Here is a 23,511-nt window from a genome sequence, read left to right on the forward strand (position 1 = left end):
TAATTAATTGTTTGGGGGCCCACCGCTTTCTGTATGGGGCTGTTATTTTGTTGTTTAAAGCTAAAGAACTAGAATAAACCCACACAGATCTTCACTACTATTTTAGCTTTATAACCAAGAGCAAACAGCTAAAACGGACCCTCTCCAGAGCTGTCTCTTCGAGAAGCTCCTAGGGCAGCTGCCCAGAAGGAGAGTCTGGCAGGTTCTAAGGGTTGAGGGAAGGTAACACATTTGCCTTTCGGTAACACCTTTTGGAGGATCTCAAAGCCCCCACAAACATTATTTACTCTGTGAAATACTCCCATTTCCAGATGGCAAAACAGAGGTTGTGACTCGCTCGAGGTTGTGAGTTGGTGCTAGAGCAAGGAACAGAACCCAGACCCCTGACCCTAGTCTTGGTCTAGCCATGAGAGATTATGCCTCAGCCTGCTGGTCTGGAGTAATGAGGCAGAGCCTAGATTAGGAATTATTCTGGACACATGAATGTCAAGCACCGCCCTGTTCACAGATGTACGAACACATGGACCTCCTCAGACCGCACCTTTCCAAAGCTTCCTTTCCCCAGCACCATGAGGAAATTAAAATCTGACAGTTTCATCCGATCTCTGTTTCCATTGTTGTCAAATTTGGAAATCGCATGTGTCATCCTCTCCTCAGCTGCCTTGGCGCCTGGACCAATCCTGGCTCTCTGAAAAGGGAAGAGTGGGGGAAAAAAAATCAAGTGAAATGACAAGACTGACCATTTTTAAGAGTGAGTGTATGTTAAAGGGATTATTTCTAAGCAAAACACTAGGCTGAGCTGTGAATGTCTTTTCCATATGAACAATCGAAACACCACCAGGTCACAATTTGGTAGGTTTGCAAACATAATGCGTTGCGTTGCTCCCCGTATTTTAAAACGAATCTCCTTGGAAGGTATCTCCCCATTATCCCTCCCTGGAGAGCTCAGAGGTAGCTCACTGGCTCCCTCCCTCCACTCCTGCAGCTTTCACAATATTGGGAAAAGCTAACTTGATTGGTGAGGGGAGAGCTTCCCACAAGGTATCGAAAAGTAATTAGAAACAGAAAAGGACACCACCTAGACCACTCCCCTGGGGACACTACACTGCATATTTTCCACTTCTTTGTCCTGCCTCTTTTTAAATGCCTTTGTTCATGGGGCTTCCACCATTTCCCCTGGGAAGGCATTTCCTCAGAACAGGGAGTCTCTAAACTCCAGCTACAATACAGAGAATATTAACCCTTACTGGAATACTTTTAAGTAATAAATCTGCGGAATGCCCTTACAAATTGCTATGAGAGGGAGCAACCAGGGAGTGTCGCCAAGCATTCCACAGGTTAACCAAACATTTAAAACTCTGTTCTCCCCCGAGACATGCGAGAGAATGCTCATCAGTAACAGCACACATGCAATAAGATCAAGGAAATAAAAAAAACACATGGGCTTAGATGAGCTGCTTCCTTTACAAAGGCAAACTGTATGCGTTGGGTCCTTGGCCTTATGCGCAAAGGTCTGTTAAATACAAACATATTGGAATAAAATAAGGGGAATTTTTACCCAGCCCAGACTTTATTAACATCTGATATAAAAGAGAACTGGGCTCCTCTGGCATTTCAGGCTGAATGCATGAAACCACAAATACATTTCTGAGAACAGACTCGACAGTGCTGCTTCTTCTGCATCCTCAAAGCAATCACACAAGCTGGCTGAATCACAATTGCTTATTAAGAAGCCTCACAAAAGACATTTTTAAGCACTAAAGCTCATCACTTGCTCTGTGCCTTGTCATTGGTCCAGTGGCTATCTAACTTACTGAACCAGAATTTGTAAAAGCTCTCTCACAATGAATTCAGTTTTAATTTTTAGAAATATGCCACACTGTAGAGCCTGCACAGAGCTCAGTCTAGCATGAAATTCCATTAACCCGATTCCAGCAGTTCAATTTTAGTGTCGCTCACAGCTCCTCCAGATAGGAGGCTCACAAGTAATCACCAAGACTTTGCTGGTGCTAATTGGTTATTGCAAGGTTCTCCCTGCTGTAAAATTCTCCATTCAAGGTCACCTGCAGCACCTACCAATATCTGACAGAAGGCCTTGCACTGGAAACAAAAGAAAATGTTGCAAAAACCTGAAACCATTGATGTCTAATTGCAGCTGCAATTCTGAATGAGTGCTCCAGGGAAGAGGTTGAAGTCATTGAGCGGCCTCATGTCTAAGACTGGCTGCAAACAGAAAGACAGCCTAGGAGCTGTGCATAAGAATCTATAATCCTATTGTTTTTTTAAAAATCCACTGAAACAGCCTCCCAGAAAAGTGCAATTTTCATAAGTAATTTTTAGACTTTTAAACAATGTTTCCAAAGTTCTCTAGCTAAGGTGGTATCCTGCCCAAACCCATCGTATTTTCTTATTGTTCAGCACTAGACATGTGACAGTGAATAAAATCCAGGCACTCCCAGCAGAGGGCAGGTTTCGGCTTCCCCTACTTGGCCCCCTGGTGGATAGCTCCATCTGGCACCCAGCACTGGAGCTGAAATGAAAGGCAGGCAGTCACCTGCAGCCTTGCCTGCACTCATGCTTGCCTCTCACCATTGCTAGCACTGGTCAGAGCTGAATTAGTGAGAGCAGCGGTGGGGCATTTGGTCGGCGGGGGGGGGGGGGGGGGGGAGCCGAGGGTGGACACCACGCCTGATGGGGGTTGTAATAAACTTTCCCCACAGTCAAGTTATTCCATCAGTGCCCGTCTACTGAAGCACCTGATATTAGCCATTGTCAAACAGAACATTCAGCTAGATGGAGCTGCTCTGGTCTGCAATAGCAATTCCTAAGATCGTTTTTACTTACATACGATCATAATTCATTCACATGAGGGTGCAGAATTAGGGATGCATGTTTCACTTTAGCCTCAGCACTTCTTAACACTGTGTCCTTAATCATGCACACTTGGTATTGGATTAATATGGTTTGGGGCATTGAATTTGACTTAAGAGGTTTCATATTTGTATAATTAAACAAGACTTTGTACAATTAAACTAGCTAAAGCCCATCCTGGGTTGTTCACTTCTGCCTGTAAAAGTTCTTACCGGGTCACATTCCACAGCCATTTTAATACAGGTGAAAATCCAGGCACAATGAAGAGGAATATTCATATTAGGGGAAAACTTTTCCACATGGTATAGACAGCCTTAAAAGGCATTCTTGTCAAGTCAAATTTGACACCAAATTATGGTCTGTGAAAACAAGCTGTTACAAAATTTAGGACCAATTTTGAAGATTCCATGACATTTTAAACAATACACATTCCCTCGGGGTGCTTGCAGTCCAAACACTGCAATACTGCGCCACTGCGTGAGAACCTGAAAGTGACATTGGCTAACCCACGAGTGAGACTTTCACTGCTGAGGAAAATACAAAGAGCAAAATGAACAATATAAGGAGTAAAAAGTAATCTAAGGGTTTTAATTTGCTCATTTTAATAGTCTCAAGTATTATTAGACAAATAGTATTTTCTTAAATACAATTTATAACCCAACTATCTGTTTAAACGCAACATTTACAGGTCTTTTCTGTTACTGTTGTCCATACTAATGTTGCTAGTAATTGAGGTTTTTGTGTCTAAGGAAGTTTTCCCTCCATCCCATTTCATCTAGTGTGTAACCTGAACTTGTGATACCACAATAATGTCTGGGATAGCAGATAGTGAGATTATAAATCCGGAAAGATCAGGCAGTGTGTTTAGCAAAACCAGAAGGGAGAAAGCCCTTAAAAACACACAAGTGGTCTATAATAATAGACCACAAAACACAGCTGACCACTTCTCAAGTAAAAGTAACTTGCTTTCTCTGTCATTGTGCTCATGTTCCCATGCCTGAGTCAGTGTGAAAGTCCTTTAACATATTTTAATACACTCCTAATGCTCATGTTCTCTCTCTGGTTTATAACTAAATCATTGCAAATGTTGTTACAAAAATAAAAAAGCACTTGACCATCATTATCCAATCCAATTTGTCATAGTTTATTTACTGCACCTGACTCTATGCAATACCAGCTGATGTTCACATCTATCAAGGTGTCCCAGCAAGTAGCTGGTAAATGATAAAGAAAATTGGCAAAACGTGCAATGTAAGCTTCACTCTATGCCTGTTTCAGAACTCTTTGTTAAGCCTAGGGTACTTACAGTTGCAGGCATAAGTCTGAAGGAAGCCCACAGAAAGGCATATGGCAATCAATATTTCAGCCAGTAATAACACTGCATGCTAAACAGAACAGAGGGGCCATAAGTTGCTGAAAAAAGGCACGCAGACACGCATTTTAACATGTCTTCTGTAGCATACAGTGCTCCGTATCATTCTTTTCATGTTTACTTCCTTTGCAATGCTTTCTACAGCATCTCAGAATATAAGACTGAAACTTTGTCCTATTGATTTGTGCTGCCCAGAAAAGCAGGATCAAGCAGTACTAATGCAAATCGATTGGTGGATTCTTTTTATCCCTTATCATTTTAACTGAAATGACAGAACTCTTGCCTGCTGCATTACAATTAGTGTCACAATGCATTCCCATGACCTCTCAGGACACCCTAGGAAGGCTGTTGCTGAACGGACAGGCGAGTTAGAGATTTCTGTCTTAAATCACATTTTCAGTTCCCAGCAAATCTATGTTGTAAGGAAGCACTAAAGAAAGCTAGAGTATCCTCATGGACTGGAATCCTGAACTGAGATCATTCTGAATTTATATCTGGTCTAGGACGTGCTTTAATGTGATTCCATTGCAATGTCAACAAACCCAAGAACAGGAGGAAGATTGTTAATTGTTACATTAGGTCTGGTGTGAAGTACAGTGTTATTCAGTCATAGCACTGTAGGTCAACAAGAGCCATATTAAAGCTGCATTAGTTTCCTCTTGAGTACACAGGCAAGACACACTTGAGCATTATGAGACGCTACATATCTAAGCAAAGAAATAACAAGGCTACGTATGATAGTTGTGTAATTTAGAACGATGTCCACTAGACCAGCGATTTCATTTCGCACACAATTTATGGACAGATTACAGCTCTCCAAATGCAATACAGTCACCTTCAGGAGGCTTTTACTATGATGAGAAACCAGGGAGGAGACTGAGTCAACTGCCATTCTAGGAAAGAGCCACTGGGGCCTACCCAGCCCCAAATACAAGATTCTCCCTTAGGAAGCTCTTATAGGGTCAGATCAAAAAACCCGCTGAAAATACAGTGAAAAGACTCCCACTAACTTCATGGGCTTTGGAGCAGGTCCCTGGTGCTGCTAGCAGCCAAGTCATGGTGTCTTATAGGTGGCATTAACATCCTGCACTGAGGTCCTTTTTACGCTTCATGACACAACCTCGTGCTTGTAGCAGCTAAGTCAGGCTAATTCACCTTGGGACAGTCCATGCTGCAAGGCTCCGTGCACACGCTTCCGCTCCAGGAACCCCTGGGACCTTGAGTGAATTCTGACCATCGCTTCCCAGGCATGTTTCTTTCCTGCACTGTCTGTGCCAATTAAAAGGATTCCCCTGAGCAGCTATTCAGCCGAAATCCCTGTCTCTTCTAGTAGCTGATTATCACAAGTTTGAGTTTGGCGCAGCACATCAGTCTGCGTCCTGGCTGTGAGGGTCACACGTCAGTAATTGAACAGATGGTAGGATACAGGGATCCTGCAGAAAGAAGGTTTTTTCCTTCCCCTTATTTTCTCCATACAGTCACCAAAATGCTGTGGGTTTGCATACAGTAAACTGGAACACACAACTATTTCCAATGTTCCACAGAAGCTTTTTGATATGACAAGTAACTGACAAGAAACACTGAAAGGCACAAATGCTACAGAAGAGATTCTGCATGTAACTAGGTCAGCGTGCCCCACCAGTGTGACACTTCTCAGGGGACTGACGCCTGGAACCCAGCTTCCAAAAAGAGGCTTTGCTCACTTCCAGCTCCTCCCTTCAGACACATTAGCCTGATGCTGCCACCATTTTTCATTGCATTTGCACTGTGTATTTCATACAAATGCACCATGACCAATCTGACCTTTGCTGTCACTTGGCCTTGCCAATCAGTCTATGGCCCAATGAATTTAGCTTCCAATTCCTAATATGTCAGACAGCGTCATTGTGCAGGCCCACCAAGCAAGGGAAGAAGTGCTATCTACAGTATTAAAAGGTAACTCGTTAACTTGTGTATAGGGCCCCATTGCTCCTCCACGGATTCCGTCAACACTTTCTGTCAGTTAACAATTTAGTACAAAACGCCTATTAAGGATCAATTCCTAACAAGTGTCAATTCACAGGAATGGTCATCCTCTCAAAGATGAAAGAGATCACCACCCTAAATATTAGATAATACACTGGAGGTTACCAGAACACAACATAGGAAACAGAACGTGTGCAGAATAATTTAAAGATTCCTCTCCAAGCTTGGTCTCCAATCCAATTATATCAATATCTTAGTTTATCTTCATTAATCATATTAATTTATAACCACACCGACTACAGATAAAACAGATTAACAAATTCCATTATATTGTACTTCAAAACTGTGAGTAAAATTGCAATTTCAAACAACGCTTCCAATGTTCTGACATCAAGTGTATGTTAGGCCATCACAGGACATGATCTTCATCCTTCTTAAATTAAAAGATAGCCTGGAAAGTGTATTAACGTAATGATTTCCTCTTCCGGCTACATTTATGTTCATTCTGACAAACACAAAAATTGTATAATCTCAAATCCTAATAAAGAGATCAAATCTAAAGAGTTGAGAATGAAATGGTAAAGCTGAGTTTATTATAAAGCTTTGTGTTTAAATAAGAAATATAAAAGCTGCCAAAAATTAAAAAACAAACAAAAAACACAGCCTGATTGGATCACAGCTTCATGCCTACTGTAAATTATAGATCTGTGGCTCTGATCTGAGCTCTCATTAGCACACAGACTACTACAAACCAAAGCTATCCAAAATTTTACTTCAGTGCAATGCTTTTCTAGCTTAATTGTAGATGACATAAAGAATCCTGTGCACACATCTCACCTCCTAAAATAGCTTCTCCAATTGATGGCTACCCCACAGTTCCAAAAGAGCTAAAATCAACACACACAGATCGCTGTCTTTTCAAATTAAAATACAATATTCTAGAGAAGTGAAAGGGTTAACTCATGCAATAAATTAGAAATAGCTCCTATCAGCACCAACAGTCATCAGCGTATAGCTGATGCCCCCCGCTACAACTTCATGCCCTAGTGAATCTGCATACTGGATCTATACCTTCCGCAGCCTTTCCATCTAATTTATGAAATAATCCACTGCAGTTGGTTCCACATATCTGAGCTGCTATTTTAAAACACACAAAGGGCGTAGAAACGCACAGTGTCACCGAGTCTGTAGGGTCTAAATGTTTATGTTAAGATCAAACGTGATTTGCAGTATGCTTTACTAATGACAACCTTTAATACCCACTCAAGCCAAGTGCTCTTGTGAAGACAAATATTAGGACTCCTGGGCCCAAACAATAGATATTGGAAGCTCTCTTTGAAGCAACGGTGCAGAATTTAATTAAAGGTTGTCAAGTAAAAATCCTATTGTGTGCCCTCAATGTCTAGTTAACATTCAGATGGGCTGTGGACTCAGTGGAGAAAATGCATGTGTACAAATGCAGCTCCACAGCGGTCACTCATTGCTGAAGCAAATTTGGGTCTAGGGCTCACTGCACAGCATCAGACACTCAGCTGGCGTAAATCAGCCTCGCTCCATGGACTTTGATGGAGCTTTGTTGATCTTCACCAGCTGCAGATCTGGCCTCAATCTCCATAATCAAAGGCTTGAACGTTGTGTACAAAACCTCCAACTCTGGAGTTTTGCTATTTGAAGACTGGACAAATTGGGGCAAGTTTTCTCATGTCATTAAACAAATGGCTGTCCAGAAGCAGAAAACCTCAGTTAATTGCTGTGTCTTTTGCATGTACGGAGTCCCAGGAAACAGAGTAAATAGAATGAATGCTTAGAACAGCAACGTTCCTTAGGGTTACTCCTTCCAACTTTGGGGGCGGGGGGGAGTGTTCATGGACACCAACTTCTCTTGGTGAGAGAAACAAGCTTTCCAAAACTTGCAAGCTTGTCTTTCTCACCAACGAAGTGTCCAGCAAAAGATGATACTTCACCCACCTTGTTTCTCTAATGTCCTAGGGCCGACGTGACTGCACCCACACTGCATACACAGTAAAAGTGTTACCTCCAAATATACCCAAGAGTTTAGTAAGCTTCTGCACTCATCACTTAATGCATCCAGGTAAAAACAGCTGGGAGGCTTCAAGTCTCTGAAGTGATCTTTAGTTAAATGCAAAGAAATAACTCCCCTCCCCGCCCCACAAAGCCAGTGCACAGCTCTGGGTGGGATGAACGCGGGCAGGCTACCCACAGAGGGACACAAGAGCGAATGAAGCCCTGCCCTATGGCTGTACAGGCAGGAAAGGGGAGGGGAAGAGCATGGGGTTGGAGCAGAGCTCTCCTCATTGATCTTCCCTCCCTCCTTGGTGAGATGTGGGCAGGCAGGAAATGCCCTTTACTGAGAACGACCTTTCACCCCAGGTCTTCAGGCCCCCCACGTAGTGCTGGCTATAAGGAAAGGTGATGGGCATTTGAGACAACTCCATTCACCTCAAATTTCTGTCTGAGTTCCTCGTTTCCCTCTTCTCCCTCCGGGGGAACCGGGACGTTGAAGTATTCCCCCTCCTCCTGGCTCAGCAGTTTAAACCTAGATGGAAAGAGCAAGAACAGCACATAACTAAGACAGGCCTGAACCTCAGACACCAGGCACAGAATCACAGAACCACCGGGTTAGAAGGGACCGCCAGGGTCATTAGTCTAACCCCTGCCAAGATGCAGGATTTGTTGGGTCTAAACCAAGGGAGGGATAGCTCAGTGGTTTGAGCATTGGCCTGCTAAACCCAGGGTTGTGAGTTCAATCCTTGAGGGGGCCATTTAGGGACAAAAACTGGGGATTGGTCCTGCTTTGAGCAGGGGTTGGAGTAGATGACCTCCTGAGGTCCCTTCCAATCCTGATATTCTATGATCTGAGACAGATGGCCCCAGCCTCCTTTTGGCTTGGCTGTTAAACACAACTGTCTTGCTCCCTTCCCTTTTCCTTCTACACCTATGATGATCTCCTGGGTTTGAAAGAACCCAACACTTTATACTCACAATACCCCCTTCATCAGATTTCCTGCTGTGTCCCTGGAACACCATGCAGGTGGGAGTGTTATCTCTAGGCTGAGCTGGCATCCTTCAACGTTTGGTTGTTTTCCTCCCCCCATACAACAGCATAATGCCCTTCAACAAGGCACCTTGATAGCCAAGTGCTATAGACACCAGGAGCCATTGGAGCCTGGTTTAAACTAGGGGCCCGACTGAAGGTCTATTGAAGTCCGTCTTTCCATTGACTTCAGTGGGTTTTGAATCCCGCCCTCTCAGCCAAGGCAGTGAAACTGGTAGTAGCACCAGCGAGATAGAGACTTTGGCACTGCTGACCCGATCGGCTCCCGGGGGGCCCAGGACCAGAAGAGCAGGCCAGCTGCTTGTCGCCAGAGCACGCAGGGACGGAGGGGCTGGTGCAGCTGCCATGGTTGTTTCTGCTCCCGCGTGTTGTTCCGCTGCGTAATCTGGGAACCCTTGTTCCCTGTAAACAGCGGGGAGCAAGAGCAGGACGTGGAGGGGCTAGAGCGGATGCAGCAGCACCTGCTGGGGAGCCGGCCAGAACCTAGGTGATCGGGCCAGGGCTGGGAGCAGCTACCCGCGGCAGCCAGTGAGAGAGATGGAAATGGCCGGGACCCGCCTTCCCAGCCTGGAGCCAGCTGCCCACCCACTCAAGTCTCAGTAGCTCCCCATGCACATCACCCACCCTACTCCCCCTCCTATCATCTGCATCCCCTCTCAAAGCGAGCTTCCACTGCCTTGGAGAACAGCCACAGCCACAAAGCGTGAAGCAAAGCAGAGATTTCCACACAAATGGTGGGGGAGAGGGAGGGGGGTGGAGAGTTTAGCCAGCAATTAACAGAAATCTTGGAAATGTCATTCAGATCGGAGGTATTTTATTCAGCCCCAGGCAAAGCCTGGGCTCCATCAGCGAATTCCTTTCTACAGCAGCCTGCGAGGGGCTGGGCCATTATCAGCTGGATGTTATCTAGAGAGGTTTGTGTCTGCAGTGAATGAACAAAGTGGTATTTGCATAATACAGGGACGGCCTCTTCCTTTGGGCCAGCTTTCTCCATTAACTGCAGTTGTTTAGATATGAAATATGCATCAGAGCCTTCTCCCAGAGTTTATTCTAGCCAAATGCTGTGACAAGGAAAGTTACTTAGATCTCCACTTACACGATTTTTAAAACTCAGTGAGAAACTCTGTATCATGCTTTCCATTGCGCTAGGAGGGGGCGATGGACTGATCCCAGCTGGAGAGCACACATTCCTGCAGGCAACCATAAACCTTGGAGGAATTTGTAATTCAGTTTCTTTCCAGGAGAGAGACACTGCCTCCACTTCAGGTATATTTTAAGGGAATGAGGCCCAGGGGACCTGAACGTGGTGGTTTCGGGAGATGGGATCTCTAGTTCCTGATCTCATTGTTGCAGGGAGCCTCTGTCTCTATGCTTCAGCTTCTCCATCTGCACAATGGGGCCCGTAAGACCTGCCTTCCAGGGGAGCTGAGAGGCATCACTGACGTTTGCCAGGCACTCAGAGCTCCAAATGTGAGAGGCAGGGTATTGTTACGACTATTTCATTAGCAGAAAAGCCTGCCAGGAAGGAGGTACTAATGTAACCAGACCAGAGCACTGTGTTCCACTGGCAAGGTAAGTTACCCATCACTGAGCAGCGCGCAGCCCGGCCGTGCACCTTCCTGGCGGTTCTGGAGAGGCTATTCCTGGAGCTGCTCTGTACTTTTATAATGATACAGACACTTCTATCCAGAAACCCAGATTTTGGAGGTGGAAAAGGTGTAGTCCCATTCCTCGCCTTAAACAGGGGTGGACCTACTTAATATTTACAAATGCCTTACCAGGCCTTCTTGACACACACACCACCCCCCTCCCCCTTTCTTCCCCCTCCCACGCCCCCAGGAGCTATTCTGCAGGATCAAGTGGGAACCTGGACAAGATAATATAGTAATAGGGTGATGTACAGGCATATTTGTTCTGGAATGCCAGTTAAAAATAACAAATTACAGTTGTAGGACACTTGTTGATTATTCTGTTTTCGAAACGTTCCTTCTCTAACTGCTCGGAGTTAAATTAGAAATACGGGCTCTTACACACTTTTCCCTCTATATCTGCAAGGCAGTTTCTTCAAGGAAAAAGTGGAGAACCCAGGGAAGCTTTTTGCCTCCCATAATAAGTGGTCCCGTCTGGTTTTTTGTTTGCAAGACACATAGAATACCCGTTTAAATTACTATACTTCACATGGTAAGGTAACGTATCTCTCAAGCCACAGTGACTACAAAAGGAAATTAAAATGGCATGAAACCTGCTGGGGAAGATAACCTGAAAATCAACAGACCCCATACAAGATGATTTTTATGGACCCACTGTGTTCATCTTTCGTATGGTAACAAGTGACAATAATTACATGCTTTGGACAGGATTTCTCATTTCATTGAAAGAAACCTCTAATCATCATTTCAGCTAGTCCACGGGCTGCAGAAGCAACAGCCTCTGACATAATTCATGTTCTTCTCGACTCTCTCCCTTAACTAGCTACCGCTCTGGCTTTTCTTTGCATTCACACTGTGATCAACACAAAGGCTCCTTGCTGGGTAAGTAAAGCCAAGAGACTATTGTTAAAATCACCCTGATTACATTTTTCATGCTCCCTTGTAGCCCAATACATTTGGGGTTTTGAAACCTACGTACTAACATGCAGGACAAATGCTGGAATTTGGGATTATGAATTAAATGCTGTATCATTCTGAGGGGTGCCGAGACCAGGGGTGGCCAAACTGTGGCTTACGAGCCGCATGCAGCTCTTTTACAGTTAAAGTGCGACTCACAGAGCCCCTCACACCCCTGCCCATTCTCCACCTACCAGACTGGCGGGGAGGCTCGGGGCTTCTGCCCTGCGGCAGGGCGGTGGGGTTAGGGGCTTCTGCCAGAGATGATTGGGGCCTGCTGAAAGTGGGGGACACAATTTAAAGGTTCGCTCCGCCCACAACAGCGTGAGTCACACACACCCAGGCACACCCCCACTCTTCCCATCAGCGGCCCCGCGCTGCAGCTGCCAGGTGTTCGCTCCTTGGGAAGAAGTAGCGGAAAAGAGCTGGGAGCTGCAGGGAAAGGCCTGCTGCTTTAGCTCCATGGGGCGAGGCAGCAGCAAACGCAGCTCCCAGCTTGCCAGCTCCAATAGCTGCCATGTGGGGAGGGGGCCTGGTGGCACCATGTGACCAAGTGAGGCCAGCAACCCTGACAAAAATTGGGGGGAGAAGGCGGGGGGGGGGGGGGAGTGACCACATGTGCATGTGCCGCACCCTCCCCCAACAGGTGTCACCTCCTGCCCAGCAGGGAGAGGGGTCTTGGGGCTTCAGCCCCACAAGGAGCACCTGCCAGGGCTCGGAGCTTCATCAGGAATGGGGCTGAAGCCTGGAGCCCCAGCAAGTGTGCCCTGGCTCTCCAACTTCTGAAGATTGCCGTATGCAGCTTGGATGGTCAGTAAGTTTGGCTGCCCCTGGCCTATACACATGAGAAACCCTCAGAGCTCACAACCAGCCAGAACCAAAACGTGAAACACAACAATGTGTGACAAAAAAGCACAATGAAGGGGACACACAATTTAAGTAACCCAGTGAAGGAAATTCAAAATGCGGTATCAGAATAGCAGCCGTGTTAGCCTGTATTCGCAAAAAAAAAAGGAGTACTTGTGGCACCTTAGAGACTAACAAATTTATCTGAGCATAAGCTTTCGTGAGCTACAGCTCACTTCATCGGAGTTGCATCCGATGAAGTGAGCTGTAGCTCACGAAAGCTTATGCTCAAATAAATTTGTTAGTCTCTAAGGTGCCACAAGTACTCCTTTTCCTTTTGCAAAATGCGGTAGGAATTCCTCCCTTCACTAGTCTCATTCTAGGACCTCAGCTGCATGATTCTTTATTGTGGATGTAAATCACTGGCAGCAATCAGAGTGATGGGATGTGTTGTGTGGAACACAGGGGATTTAGGGGTTAAAATGGTTGTTTGAACAGTTTGGTAGCCCTCCACAGAATGACAGGTTGCCAGGTCTTTTCCTACTGAGTACAAGGTGATACTGCTGTGTTGAGAGCTCTGTGGCTTTAGAGCAAATTGAGTCTTACCATCCATCAACGCCTAATTTCTGAAGCTCAGAAATCCCAAACGACAAAGACCCCATGAAATCATTTCTGCTGGTCAGATCCCAGTCCCAAATCTCCACTGACAACCTTCTGTCTTTGTCCGACTCTTTCAGCTGACTGCAATAAAGGAGGGGGGGGGAAGAAGCAAAATTTCTGTAGTGGAAGTTATCTCCGCAATTCCACATGTTTCGCGTGTGCGTTCAATAAATAAATGAATATGAAATGAAGTGATGGTCTTCGGCGACAATATGTTTCTTTAATGTTTAATTTGCTGATAGTGCACATTTCAAATGGAGAATGTAGAGTTCTTTCATTGAAATGCAAGACTTTGATCAGTGCACAGAGCAGAAGTTAAGCATTTCCAAGACATTTATTATGACAGGAAAAAAGTTACTTCTCCATTGAATCAGCTGAATATTTCAGATAATTAAAGCCCAGCAAACACATTCACAATCATTCTGGAGACAAGAGGGTCTACTTTACAATATTAAATTTGTGTTACTCTACTTACAATGTAAAAGTCTCATTCCATTCAGGATTCAGAGAGCACTTTATAGTTTTGGTCTTCTGTTTGCTTTCACTTTTCGGGTCGGGGATTAGTTTAAGTTTCACATAAGGGTCTGACAAGCCATTAGGGTCCATAGGAACTAGGTTTCTGGCGTCTCTTACTAGGGAAAAAAATAAAAAGTAAATTCAATATTAAAACTACAAAGATATCCGCAGCTCTATTCAGCTTCCTTAAAAATATTTGTGTCCCATACGCTTATGCATTGCATAACTGACTGACATGACATTGAAATACTGACTGAAAACTGAGTTAATATAGGTTTCAGAGTAGCAGCTGTGTTAGTCTGTATTCGCAAAAAGAAAAGGAGGACTTGTGGCACCTTAGAGACTAACCAATTATTTGAGCATACGCTTTCGTGGTAATAGCTCCCCTTAAGTGATCACTCTCGTTACAGTGTGTATGGTAACACCCATTGTTTCATGTTCTCTATGTATATAAATCTCCCCACTGTATTTTCCACTGAATGCATCCGATGAAGTGAGCTGTAGTTCATGAAAGCTTATGCTCAAATAAATTTGTTAGTCTCTAAGGTGCCACAAGTACTCCTTTTCTTTTTGAGTTAATATAGACATTGATCATAACAGGAATGATTAATACAAAGTAAATACACATGTAATGAACATTCTGTTCAAATGCAGGACTGTGAAGTTCCTTCTCTTCCTCCCGCTGGTTAAGAAGAAATGAACTGCCACCCCAGATCATACCAGCGGTCCATCTAATCCAGTATCTTGTCCCTAACGGTGGTGTGCTTCAGAAATGCTTCAGAGGAAGATGTAAGAATCCTGCATTAACAGATGTGAGATAAACTGCCAGCTCTCTAAAAGTTAGAGATTGGCTAAGGCCCTGAAGCACAAAGTTTAACATCCCTTTTCAAAAATTTTCAATTAGTATTAACTGTGGATATTCTTTTCATCCATATAAATGTATAATCCACATTTTAATTTTGCTAAATTCTTGGCCTCAATGACTTCATGTGGCAATGAGTTCCACATTCCAATTATACATTGTGTTTTGAAGGAAGGATTTCACTTTATTATTTTTACTTGTACAGCAACCAAAAGTGTGTTAAGTGCTTTCACATAACACCCACGAGTCAGGTGGCTCAAAGGGCAGTCCAGATCAGGGATCAGAGTTCACACAAGAGGTCCAACAGCCAGGAGATGCAATCCAACGGGAAGGCAGAGCAAGGCTACTGGCGGGGTCAGGTAAGGCAGCAAGGCAGGCCAGGAGCGTCTGAGTAGCAACCAGCAGGCAATGGCTTGTTACTCAGACAAGGCCAGACAGGAAGCAGGAAATATATATGGTTACCAACCAGAGTCAAGACCATGTGGCTAATCAGGAAGCAGGTCGTGGAACCACTGAAAGCTAGCCCACCCAGGTCTATGAATTCCCTGGTAATTCAATGAGTTGGTGTGGTACAATGGCCAAAGCTGCTTCCCAAGAACTTGGTGGGCCCAGTTTCAAGACCAGGGTCTGAGACCAGGGTCCTGACCCTTAGACATAATAGGAGAGTTCCCTGCCAATAGTCTAAATAAAACAAACATGTAGGGAGAGATTTTCAAGAGTGCATACGTCATTTATGAACACTAGTCCCATTTAAAACAATCAATGGAACATGTGCTCCTAAACGAACTAGGGCTAGAGTTACAAAGATATTTAGGTACCTAAAGATGCAATTAGGCATTTAGTGGGATCCATAAAACACAGGCACCCATTTCCCATTGACTTCAGAGGGAGTCCATCACTTACCCTGCTTAGGTACATTTGTAAACACTACCCAGTGCCTATAAGCATCTTGTGGGGCCTAAACACCTCTGGAAATCTGGCCCTTATGCACTTTGAAAACTCTATTTTTGAGAGGAGAGAACTAAAAACCGCACATTGCAAACAGTAAAATAAAACAAAGAATGAGATCCAGGGTTTTTCTATAAGAAGAGAACAGCATTGATCTGAATTTAAATTTCCCTCGAAGAACAAGAGGCTCAAGAAATAGGTTCAGGATATAGATTAGTGCCTGGGCTGAAAATGCCCTTCACTGTCCTAGGAAGGACAATGGAAAGAGCAAAGTGATGACCTTTCCAAGGGCAAATTAGACATGAGGAAAGTTTAATCAGGGTGGCAGATTCTAATGCAGGGCTCTTCTGTTGAGCCACTCTAGGTCAGCTGCGAAAGCCCTGAATTCAGAGTCAGGATAATTACAATGAGTCATGCTGCAAGTGGGGCTAGAATACAAAAAGGGAGATGGGAGCCTCTCCTTGGGCCAGAGAACATGAGAGAGCTAGAGACTGGAGGGAAACTCTAAGAACAGGCGCAAACCCAAGAAAGGGCAGTCTGAAGAAATAGAAAAGAAGCGCACAGGCTGTGCCGTCGAGTTCCAGAGGGCGATCACTGGTGCATCTTTGGCTGAAAGAATGGCCAAGAGAAATGAGAAGCCTGAAGTGCGAAAGACCCAGCAGGAACAAGCTATTAGGGCTGCCAAAGAAGCCAAGAAGGTTAAGCAGGCAACCAAGAAGTCTACACCCTCTACAACAAAGGCTCCCACAAAGGCTGCATCTGAACAAAAGATTATGAAGCCAGTGAAAGTTTCTGCTCCTCGTGTTGGTGGAAAGCACTGACTTGTCAAGCAGTAGTTGGTTGCATTAAATAAACATCGGACTGACTTTCCAAAAAAAAAACAACACAAAACACACCAGCCAAGTTCTGGGAGAAAGCCTCCGCAAAGGTGTATGTCATGTTGTTGTTGTTGTTTTCCACTAGTTACAAACATCAGTAAACATAACCCACCTAATCTCTGCATACCCTGGAAAAGGAACTATGTTCCACAACCACAGGGTGGGTTAAAAGGGACACAGTGGGTTTATCACATGAGTTTTAAATATTTACTTGCAAAAAAAACCAAAACCAAACCAAAACAAAAACCCCCAAAGCAAAAAAGCAAACCCCAAAACAGGTGCCTGATGTGAAAGCAGGGAGTCGACAGCCGGAGGGGGGCAGGGTGGAAGGGGGGCAGCCAAACACCCACAACGCAAACATAGCAAGTCTCATGTCCTTTGAATTTCTTGGTAAACTCAGTGCTCAAGCCCGTTTTGGGAGGACGGCCTTGGGAATCACAAGAGGCGGGGACGTCATTTCTAAGCTCTACAGTTAGGACAGACTGTAGCCTCTCTCGGGGAATTTGCGGGGAAGCTGCAGCAGAAGGACGAAGAGAGGTTCCATCATTTCTGGAACCAGGCAATTCCCAGGAGCCGCTGGCTCCAGAGCGAGGCGATAGTTATCTCTCCCCAGTGCTCCGTGAGCATGGGCTAAAGACCATTTTAACTGAATTCAAAATGAATTAATCAGAGGAGATAAAGCAGGTGGGGGAGGGGAGATGTGCAGGAGACCTCAAGTGCTTCTAACTGGATTGTAGCATTATAAAATAAAATTAGGCTGCGGAACCAGATTAGATGCCGAAGAGCCGCGCGCCGAGCTCCCGGTCTGAGAGCCGCCAAGCATTCGAAGCACGATCTCATTTGTGGTCAGGCGGCCGGGCTGAGGAGAAGATATTCCAGATGAGAAGTCCCACTGGATGCACTGAAGCACAGACAACAGGGGGTTAAAAATGTGCCAGAGGAGGTAGCTGCCCCTCTGCTGAAAGCTGAGGGAGAACGCCTCCTCTTCGCCACTGGATACAACCACTAGCAAGAGGCTCCACCGGGTGCTAAACTGGGCTGTGGGTGATGACAGTGAAAGGGTTAATTTGGAAAGTCAGCTTGTCTAATCCACCTATTATGCAATCAAATAAGAGAGCCCCAGAACTCTAGGTGGGGGAAGGAAGAAGCAATGTGTAAAATCCTGGCCACGGATTTCTATGGAACCAGGATTTCACCCAGTATTCTGCTCCAGAGGAGGAATACCAACCAGGCCTGTTGTATGTGAATGCAGAGCATTAGGGATTACTTGTAAAGATCCAAGTCATTTCAAAATATGCCTCCCTAGTCTTCTCGAAAGCCTTCTGAGTGCAGGACTGGGAGCCGGTTTGTTTTTCAAAGGGGATTACTGCTTCAAACTCTGCAATCTAGCTCGGTCCTCCTGAAACACAGCCCAACTTCTGGCTCCATGAAATCAAACTCATAGCCAAAAATCAAATCTCCATTTATACATGAGCTCATTCATCAAACATGACACCTTCACCAGAAGCATGCAGATACAGAAAGGCAAAGCTGCAAGGGAATAGCCTGCAATCCAATCAAAGATACCTGGGCTGTATCATTGATTTTATAGCACTAAATATTCTTCAGAGTCAAAAGATGACCAAGCCATGTGGATCAAAGAACCTTCTTGTACCTTTGACAGAGGAGGGGACAGGACTGACTTCATTATAGAGAGCCAGATAAGAAAAATATATAGTGGGCAAGGACCCACAGAGGATCAGGATACGTCTGGAACAGGTTGCGTCTCTTTACTGCAAGATTATGGGCCCAAAGTGCCCACATCAAAGCTCAAGAGTACAGCGGGTGCCATTCAACATTCACCAACAGTTTTTGCACCACAGTATTTGAGACTGCATAGTTCTTTCCTATTAAGTGGAAGGAAATATCGTGGGCATTCAAGATATTACAGTATAGTTTCTCTTGGCAGACACTGGCTAAGACTACTTTCTTTTCCCAAGGATACAAAGCGTGGATGATTTCACCCCCATTACAATCACAAGAAGCTCCTCTCCCTTAAAGACAGTCTTCAAGCTATTCGTTCAGAAAATACCAAACTCCAGCGTCTGTATAAAAGATGCTACCAGATGTGTTTTGCTAATGATCCCTTTGCAGCAACTCCCAACCCCTGTGGGAGGATAAGCCATTGGAGAAAGAGGTCTTATTCCCAGTCTTACCCTCTTTAGGGCCTGGATAAGTATATAAAGAAATAATGGCATTATTTCCCTTTATACAGGAGTATTATGATGTCATCACCTATTCTGGTGACCTATTGATTGGGGATTGGTCCTGCTTTGAGCAGGGGGTTGGACTAGATGACCTCCTGAGGTCCCTTCCAACCCTGATATTCTATGATTCTATGATTCTCTCTCTCTCCACATTTTAATCCAACTGCATAGAGGCTAAATGCTAACGATATGAATAATCAAACAAAAGACACTTTTGTGCAAGTTCAGGCACTCCTGTTCCACTTAATTTCTGTAGTTACAACAAACCCAGGCAGCACCCCACCCAGGGAACCAGACTGAAAATGGTATTGGAAAATTTTTTAAAATCCAGATGCGTTGTTTGGGCTGGGTTTTTTTTTTCAACTCTGTAGATATCAGACAGTCTGGTATTTCAACACATGATAATTCTGCTGTATTATTTCAAATGGACTTCTTTTGGGAGGATCTGGGGAGTGGAAGGAAAAAGGGACAGTAAAAAAATACAAGTAAAATTCTGCCCGTGAGAGTGCACAATCCCATCACCTGCATTAGGTCATTTCCAGGTAGATGGCTATGGACTTGTCTACATACAAAAATTAATCCACAATAAGGTAGGGTGTGAACGTAAAGCAGATTCGCTATTCCTGAGTAAGTCCACATGCTGGCACTCTTATTCCAGAGTAAGAACGACTTTTTCTGAATTAGGCCTGGTCTACACTACACAGTTAGGTCAACATAACACAGCTTAGGTCGCCCTAATTATGTCAGTGTAGACACTACAGCCTTGCTCCCACCAATGTGAGTGCCCTGCTACACCGACATAATAACGCCACCTTTACGAGAGGCGTAGGGCTTATGTCAGAGTAGTTAGGGCTAGGTAGAGTCTGTAGGACACAGCGTCCCTTACATCCTCTGTCTTGTCAATTTCACAGTCACGAAATTGACAAGAAATCCGGGCAGCTTGAGCCCAGCTGCGCCCAGCTCCCCCGGAGAGTTGAGCAGCTGAACCCCACTCCTGGCTGGGAGCTGGGGCGAGAAGCCCAGGTGGCCAGACCCTGCTCCCACCTGGGAATGGGGAGGGGGGGGCAGCCCACCAGGAGCCTGTGAGGCAGCCAGGCTCCTGGGGGGAGCTGCCAGGGGAGCTTAGAAACCAGGCTCTCAGCTCCCACATTGCCCCTCTTAGGTCAGAGGAAGCGCTCCGGGTCGGGATGTGCACCACCAACCCCAGGAGAGGAGCGTAGACATGCACGCTCACAGTAATGACTGCCGTGGCTCTAACTCCACCAAATGTAGGTCGACTCAAGTTTCTAGCGCAGACATACCCTCAGCTTAATCCACTTCCAATGAGGATTAAACCAAATTTGGAATAAAGGCACTGCCATTCTGGAATAAGAGTGTTCACACATGGATTTAATCAGGAATAGCTTTTTCAGAATAACTTCTCAATACACAAGCAGCAGTCCTTAGGGGGTGATTTCTCCACTGTGCTGCCAGTAAGTGAATCAAGCCTCAAAGAGCTCTCTAAAGAAGCTGTCCGTGGCTCAGGAAGGAAGGTTAAATATCTGATCCAAGCTGTCTTGGGATGGCTAAGGTTATAGACTGTTATATCATTGCAAAGGCTCTTGTCTGAACCACTGCCAGCTCTGCAGAAGCACAGGAGACCCTGCCATAGTCCACACATTTCAACAGGAGTGTACAGTGGCTCCAGAGAGCTGAAAGTAACAGGGGACAATCTTTATTAATTTACGGTGACCTGGTGAGTATCTGTCTTTGATAACTGTGTGCACATCATAAACATGAATGTCTATGGGGTATTTAGCAACGGGATCAGAATTTAATACAGTAGGAAGTTAATAGCAGTGCCATATTCCCCTTTATAATAGCTCACTGAAACACAAACAGCGTGACTTCATTTATTTTACAACGTTCATTCAAACAATTACTTTCATGTGCCATTAAGTAAATTAATCATTTTGTTAAGCCAATACTAATACTAACTCTGTGCCTCGGAAGATACACAGTAGCTATTCTGTGGCTTAATTTGGACTCTGTCAAAATCTTCTATAGAAGCCTTTGTACCATCCACACAAAAATGGCTTGAGCCCTGGAAATCTGCTATGTGAAATCTCTAAGTAATGAGTTTAATTTCCAAGGGTCATGAAAAGGCTCTGCACCAATACAACCAGAGTGATTTCCCCTCTCCCTGCACCACACCTGTATCTGCAGAGAAGAATACATATTTTCTCATCATTGTGATGTGCTTTTATCTGTTTTCTTTTTAATAGAAAAAGCCTATCATTATAACCACATTTTTGAATAATGAAACAAAAAAATGTATTAAAAAAAAAAGGAAAAATCCAAAACTAAGTCCCAACAAGCCATTATCTGACTAATACAAGTCTAAAGAAAGCAAGCTTTATCATATTCGTAAATAAACATAGGTAATTCCTAAATGCTGGTTCCCAAAATGAAAGCGTTTTGTATTAAAAGCCAAGCACAAAAACATTACTGCCCATACAGCTAAGAATGTCTTCGCCAAGGCTTCCCTTAGTCCAGTGCCTTTCCCATAACTGAGTTCTGAATTTCTTGGTTAGTTTGAACACACACACACTCTCTCTCTCTCTCTCTCTCCTCTGCCTCTGCCCTTGGTTTTGACCCATTACGCTATTATTGGATAATTCAACCATGGTCTATAAAAAAAATTGCCGATAAATGCCCATCAAAACGTTGAGTGAGTGAGATGCCCCAGACAAGATATCCAGTGTGATCTGAACCCGGTGGCTAGAGCAAGCTGTGCTCTGTGCAATGCAGGACTAGCAACACAAAGCACAATGACAGGTTTCAGAGTAACAGCCGTGTTAGTCTGTATTCGCAAAAAGAAAAGGAGTACTTGTGGCACCTTAGAGACTAACCAATTTATTTGAGCATAAGCTTTCGTGAGCTACAGCTCACTTCATCGGATGCATCTGATGAAGTGAGCTGTAGCTCACGAAAGCTTATGCTCAAATAAATTGGTTAGTCTCTAAGGTGCCACAAGTACTCCTTTTCTCTTAACACAAAGGATATTTTAGGAAGTACAAACATTTCCACAAAGCACATCTGCCCACATGCTTTGCTGAATTGGGGGACTCAAGGTCCATTTCTTTTGCCCAGTACTGTTGTTTCCTTCCTTGGTTAGAGAGGGTTACACGAGAAAGCATCGGAGTCTCACGCCTACTTGTGGTATGATCCTGTATGCTGGCACACAGGGCTTTTTGCAGGCTCGGGGAAGGTTTATTTTGTGGGGGCATTAGCAGTACATCACTGCTCTGTAATATTTAGGACCATTGAAATCCTTGGGGTCAAGTCTGGTTCTGGACACTCTTTATGGAAACAGTCGCCCCACTAAGGTCTCATTCAGCTCTGTGCGAATATTTAATCCCCCTTTCTTAGTTTTGCTCAGGACAGCACAAAACAGGCTGGTTTCATCTCTTAAACCCCAACGAGCAAGAGGCGATTATTCAACACCCGAACTGCCGTCACAGATCAAGCAAACCCGAGTGCCCACATAATTCTGGATGTACCAGGGCCTTCGTGGTCAGTCATTCCTCCCATCCTTACCATGGCAGGACTTTCTTTGTGCAGCAGCCTCTTCCCCCAGTTCAAAGGTGCGGAAAAAGCCATTCCTGCGTCCAGATGATTACTAGAGTGATTCCACAGGAAAGCTCTTCCCATCACCCTGAATCTCACTACAGTGGAGATGCACAGAAATACAAGGACCCCTCACATTTGCCTGGAAAGCTTATGCTATTGTGTGTGTCTGCACTGACAATGTAGGGAATCTAACACCTGTCATGGCAAGCTCTCTTGCGCTTCAAATACTGGTAACTTCACCCATTCTTTCAGTCAACGGCCGGCCACTCTCCCCACATGCCTTCCAGCCACAAGAGGGGGGGGAAAAAAAGCAAGCCATAGCGGATCAGACCAGTGCTATACCCAGGGTGGTATCCCACCACCACCACTGGCCAACATAACACACTCTGGAGGCAGGCAAATAAAAACCCTGCATCATTTATCTGGGCCATTGTGCAATGCTTTATGTGAGAGGCAAATAGAATTCCTGACCCTTGCAGTAAATCAGTTTATGCCCGGAAGCATGAGATTTGATTACCACGGTGTCATTATCTCAGCATGCACAGCTAGAAATGTTATTAATGGAAATAAAATTATCAAGTCATTAAAAAAATAGAAACCTCTGCCTAATGCTCCTCCTTTGACCTTAAATAACTTTCTAGTTCTTCAAGTGGAAATCAGCAATTTAGCTAAGGAGAAGTGATTTTTAAAGAATCTCTCTCTCACGCATGCACACACACACAGTTATATCAAGACATACTATATAATCCCACTAAGACTGGGGTAGAGTTCTCAGGCATGGCAGCGGAGAGGCAAGTTTTATGCTGGAAATTTATAGCACTTCTTAGATTATTAAATTCTCTTACAAAATATTTCTACCTCTCTCAAATTGTGACAGCTACATGCATCTTTAGGCAAAAACATTTTTAGTGCTAATAGTTACCAATAAGAATATTACAATCACATTTAAGGTGGTTGCTCTACAATGAGTTTGGATTCTGAAGAAGTTAGCATTGTTCACGCGTGCTCAAAAAATACGAACTCAGGAGAAGGCTGCCGTTCCGGGAGGTACAT

The 23,511-nt window shown here is 44.6% G+C and overlaps 1 protein-coding gene across 2 annotated transcripts in view; it reads right to left on the reverse strand.

The window, feature by feature from the left end:
- Positions 1-23,511, reverse strand: part of PRKCB (protein kinase C beta) — a 244,098-nt gene that overhangs the window by 64,959 nt on the left and 155,628 nt on the right. For both annotated transcript variants that reach the window (XM_037910079.2, XM_037910078.2), the window contains exons 6-9: positions 13,872-14,028; positions 13,343-13,477; positions 8,669-8,765; positions 542-688 (exon numbers count right to left, since the gene is read on the reverse strand). In XM_037910079.2, the coding sequence (XP_037766007.1) occupies positions 542-688; positions 8,669-8,765; positions 13,343-13,477; positions 13,872-14,028 (536 nt within the window). The remainder of the gene's footprint in view (positions 1-541; positions 689-8,668; positions 8,766-13,342; positions 13,478-13,871; positions 14,029-23,511) is intronic.

The sequence above is a fragment of the Chelonia mydas genome, chromosome 10 (assembly GCF_015237465.2).
Source record: "Chelonia mydas isolate rCheMyd1 chromosome 10, rCheMyd1.pri.v2, whole genome shotgun sequence".
Lineage (NCBI taxonomy): Eukaryota > Metazoa > Chordata > Testudines > Cheloniidae > Chelonia > Chelonia mydas.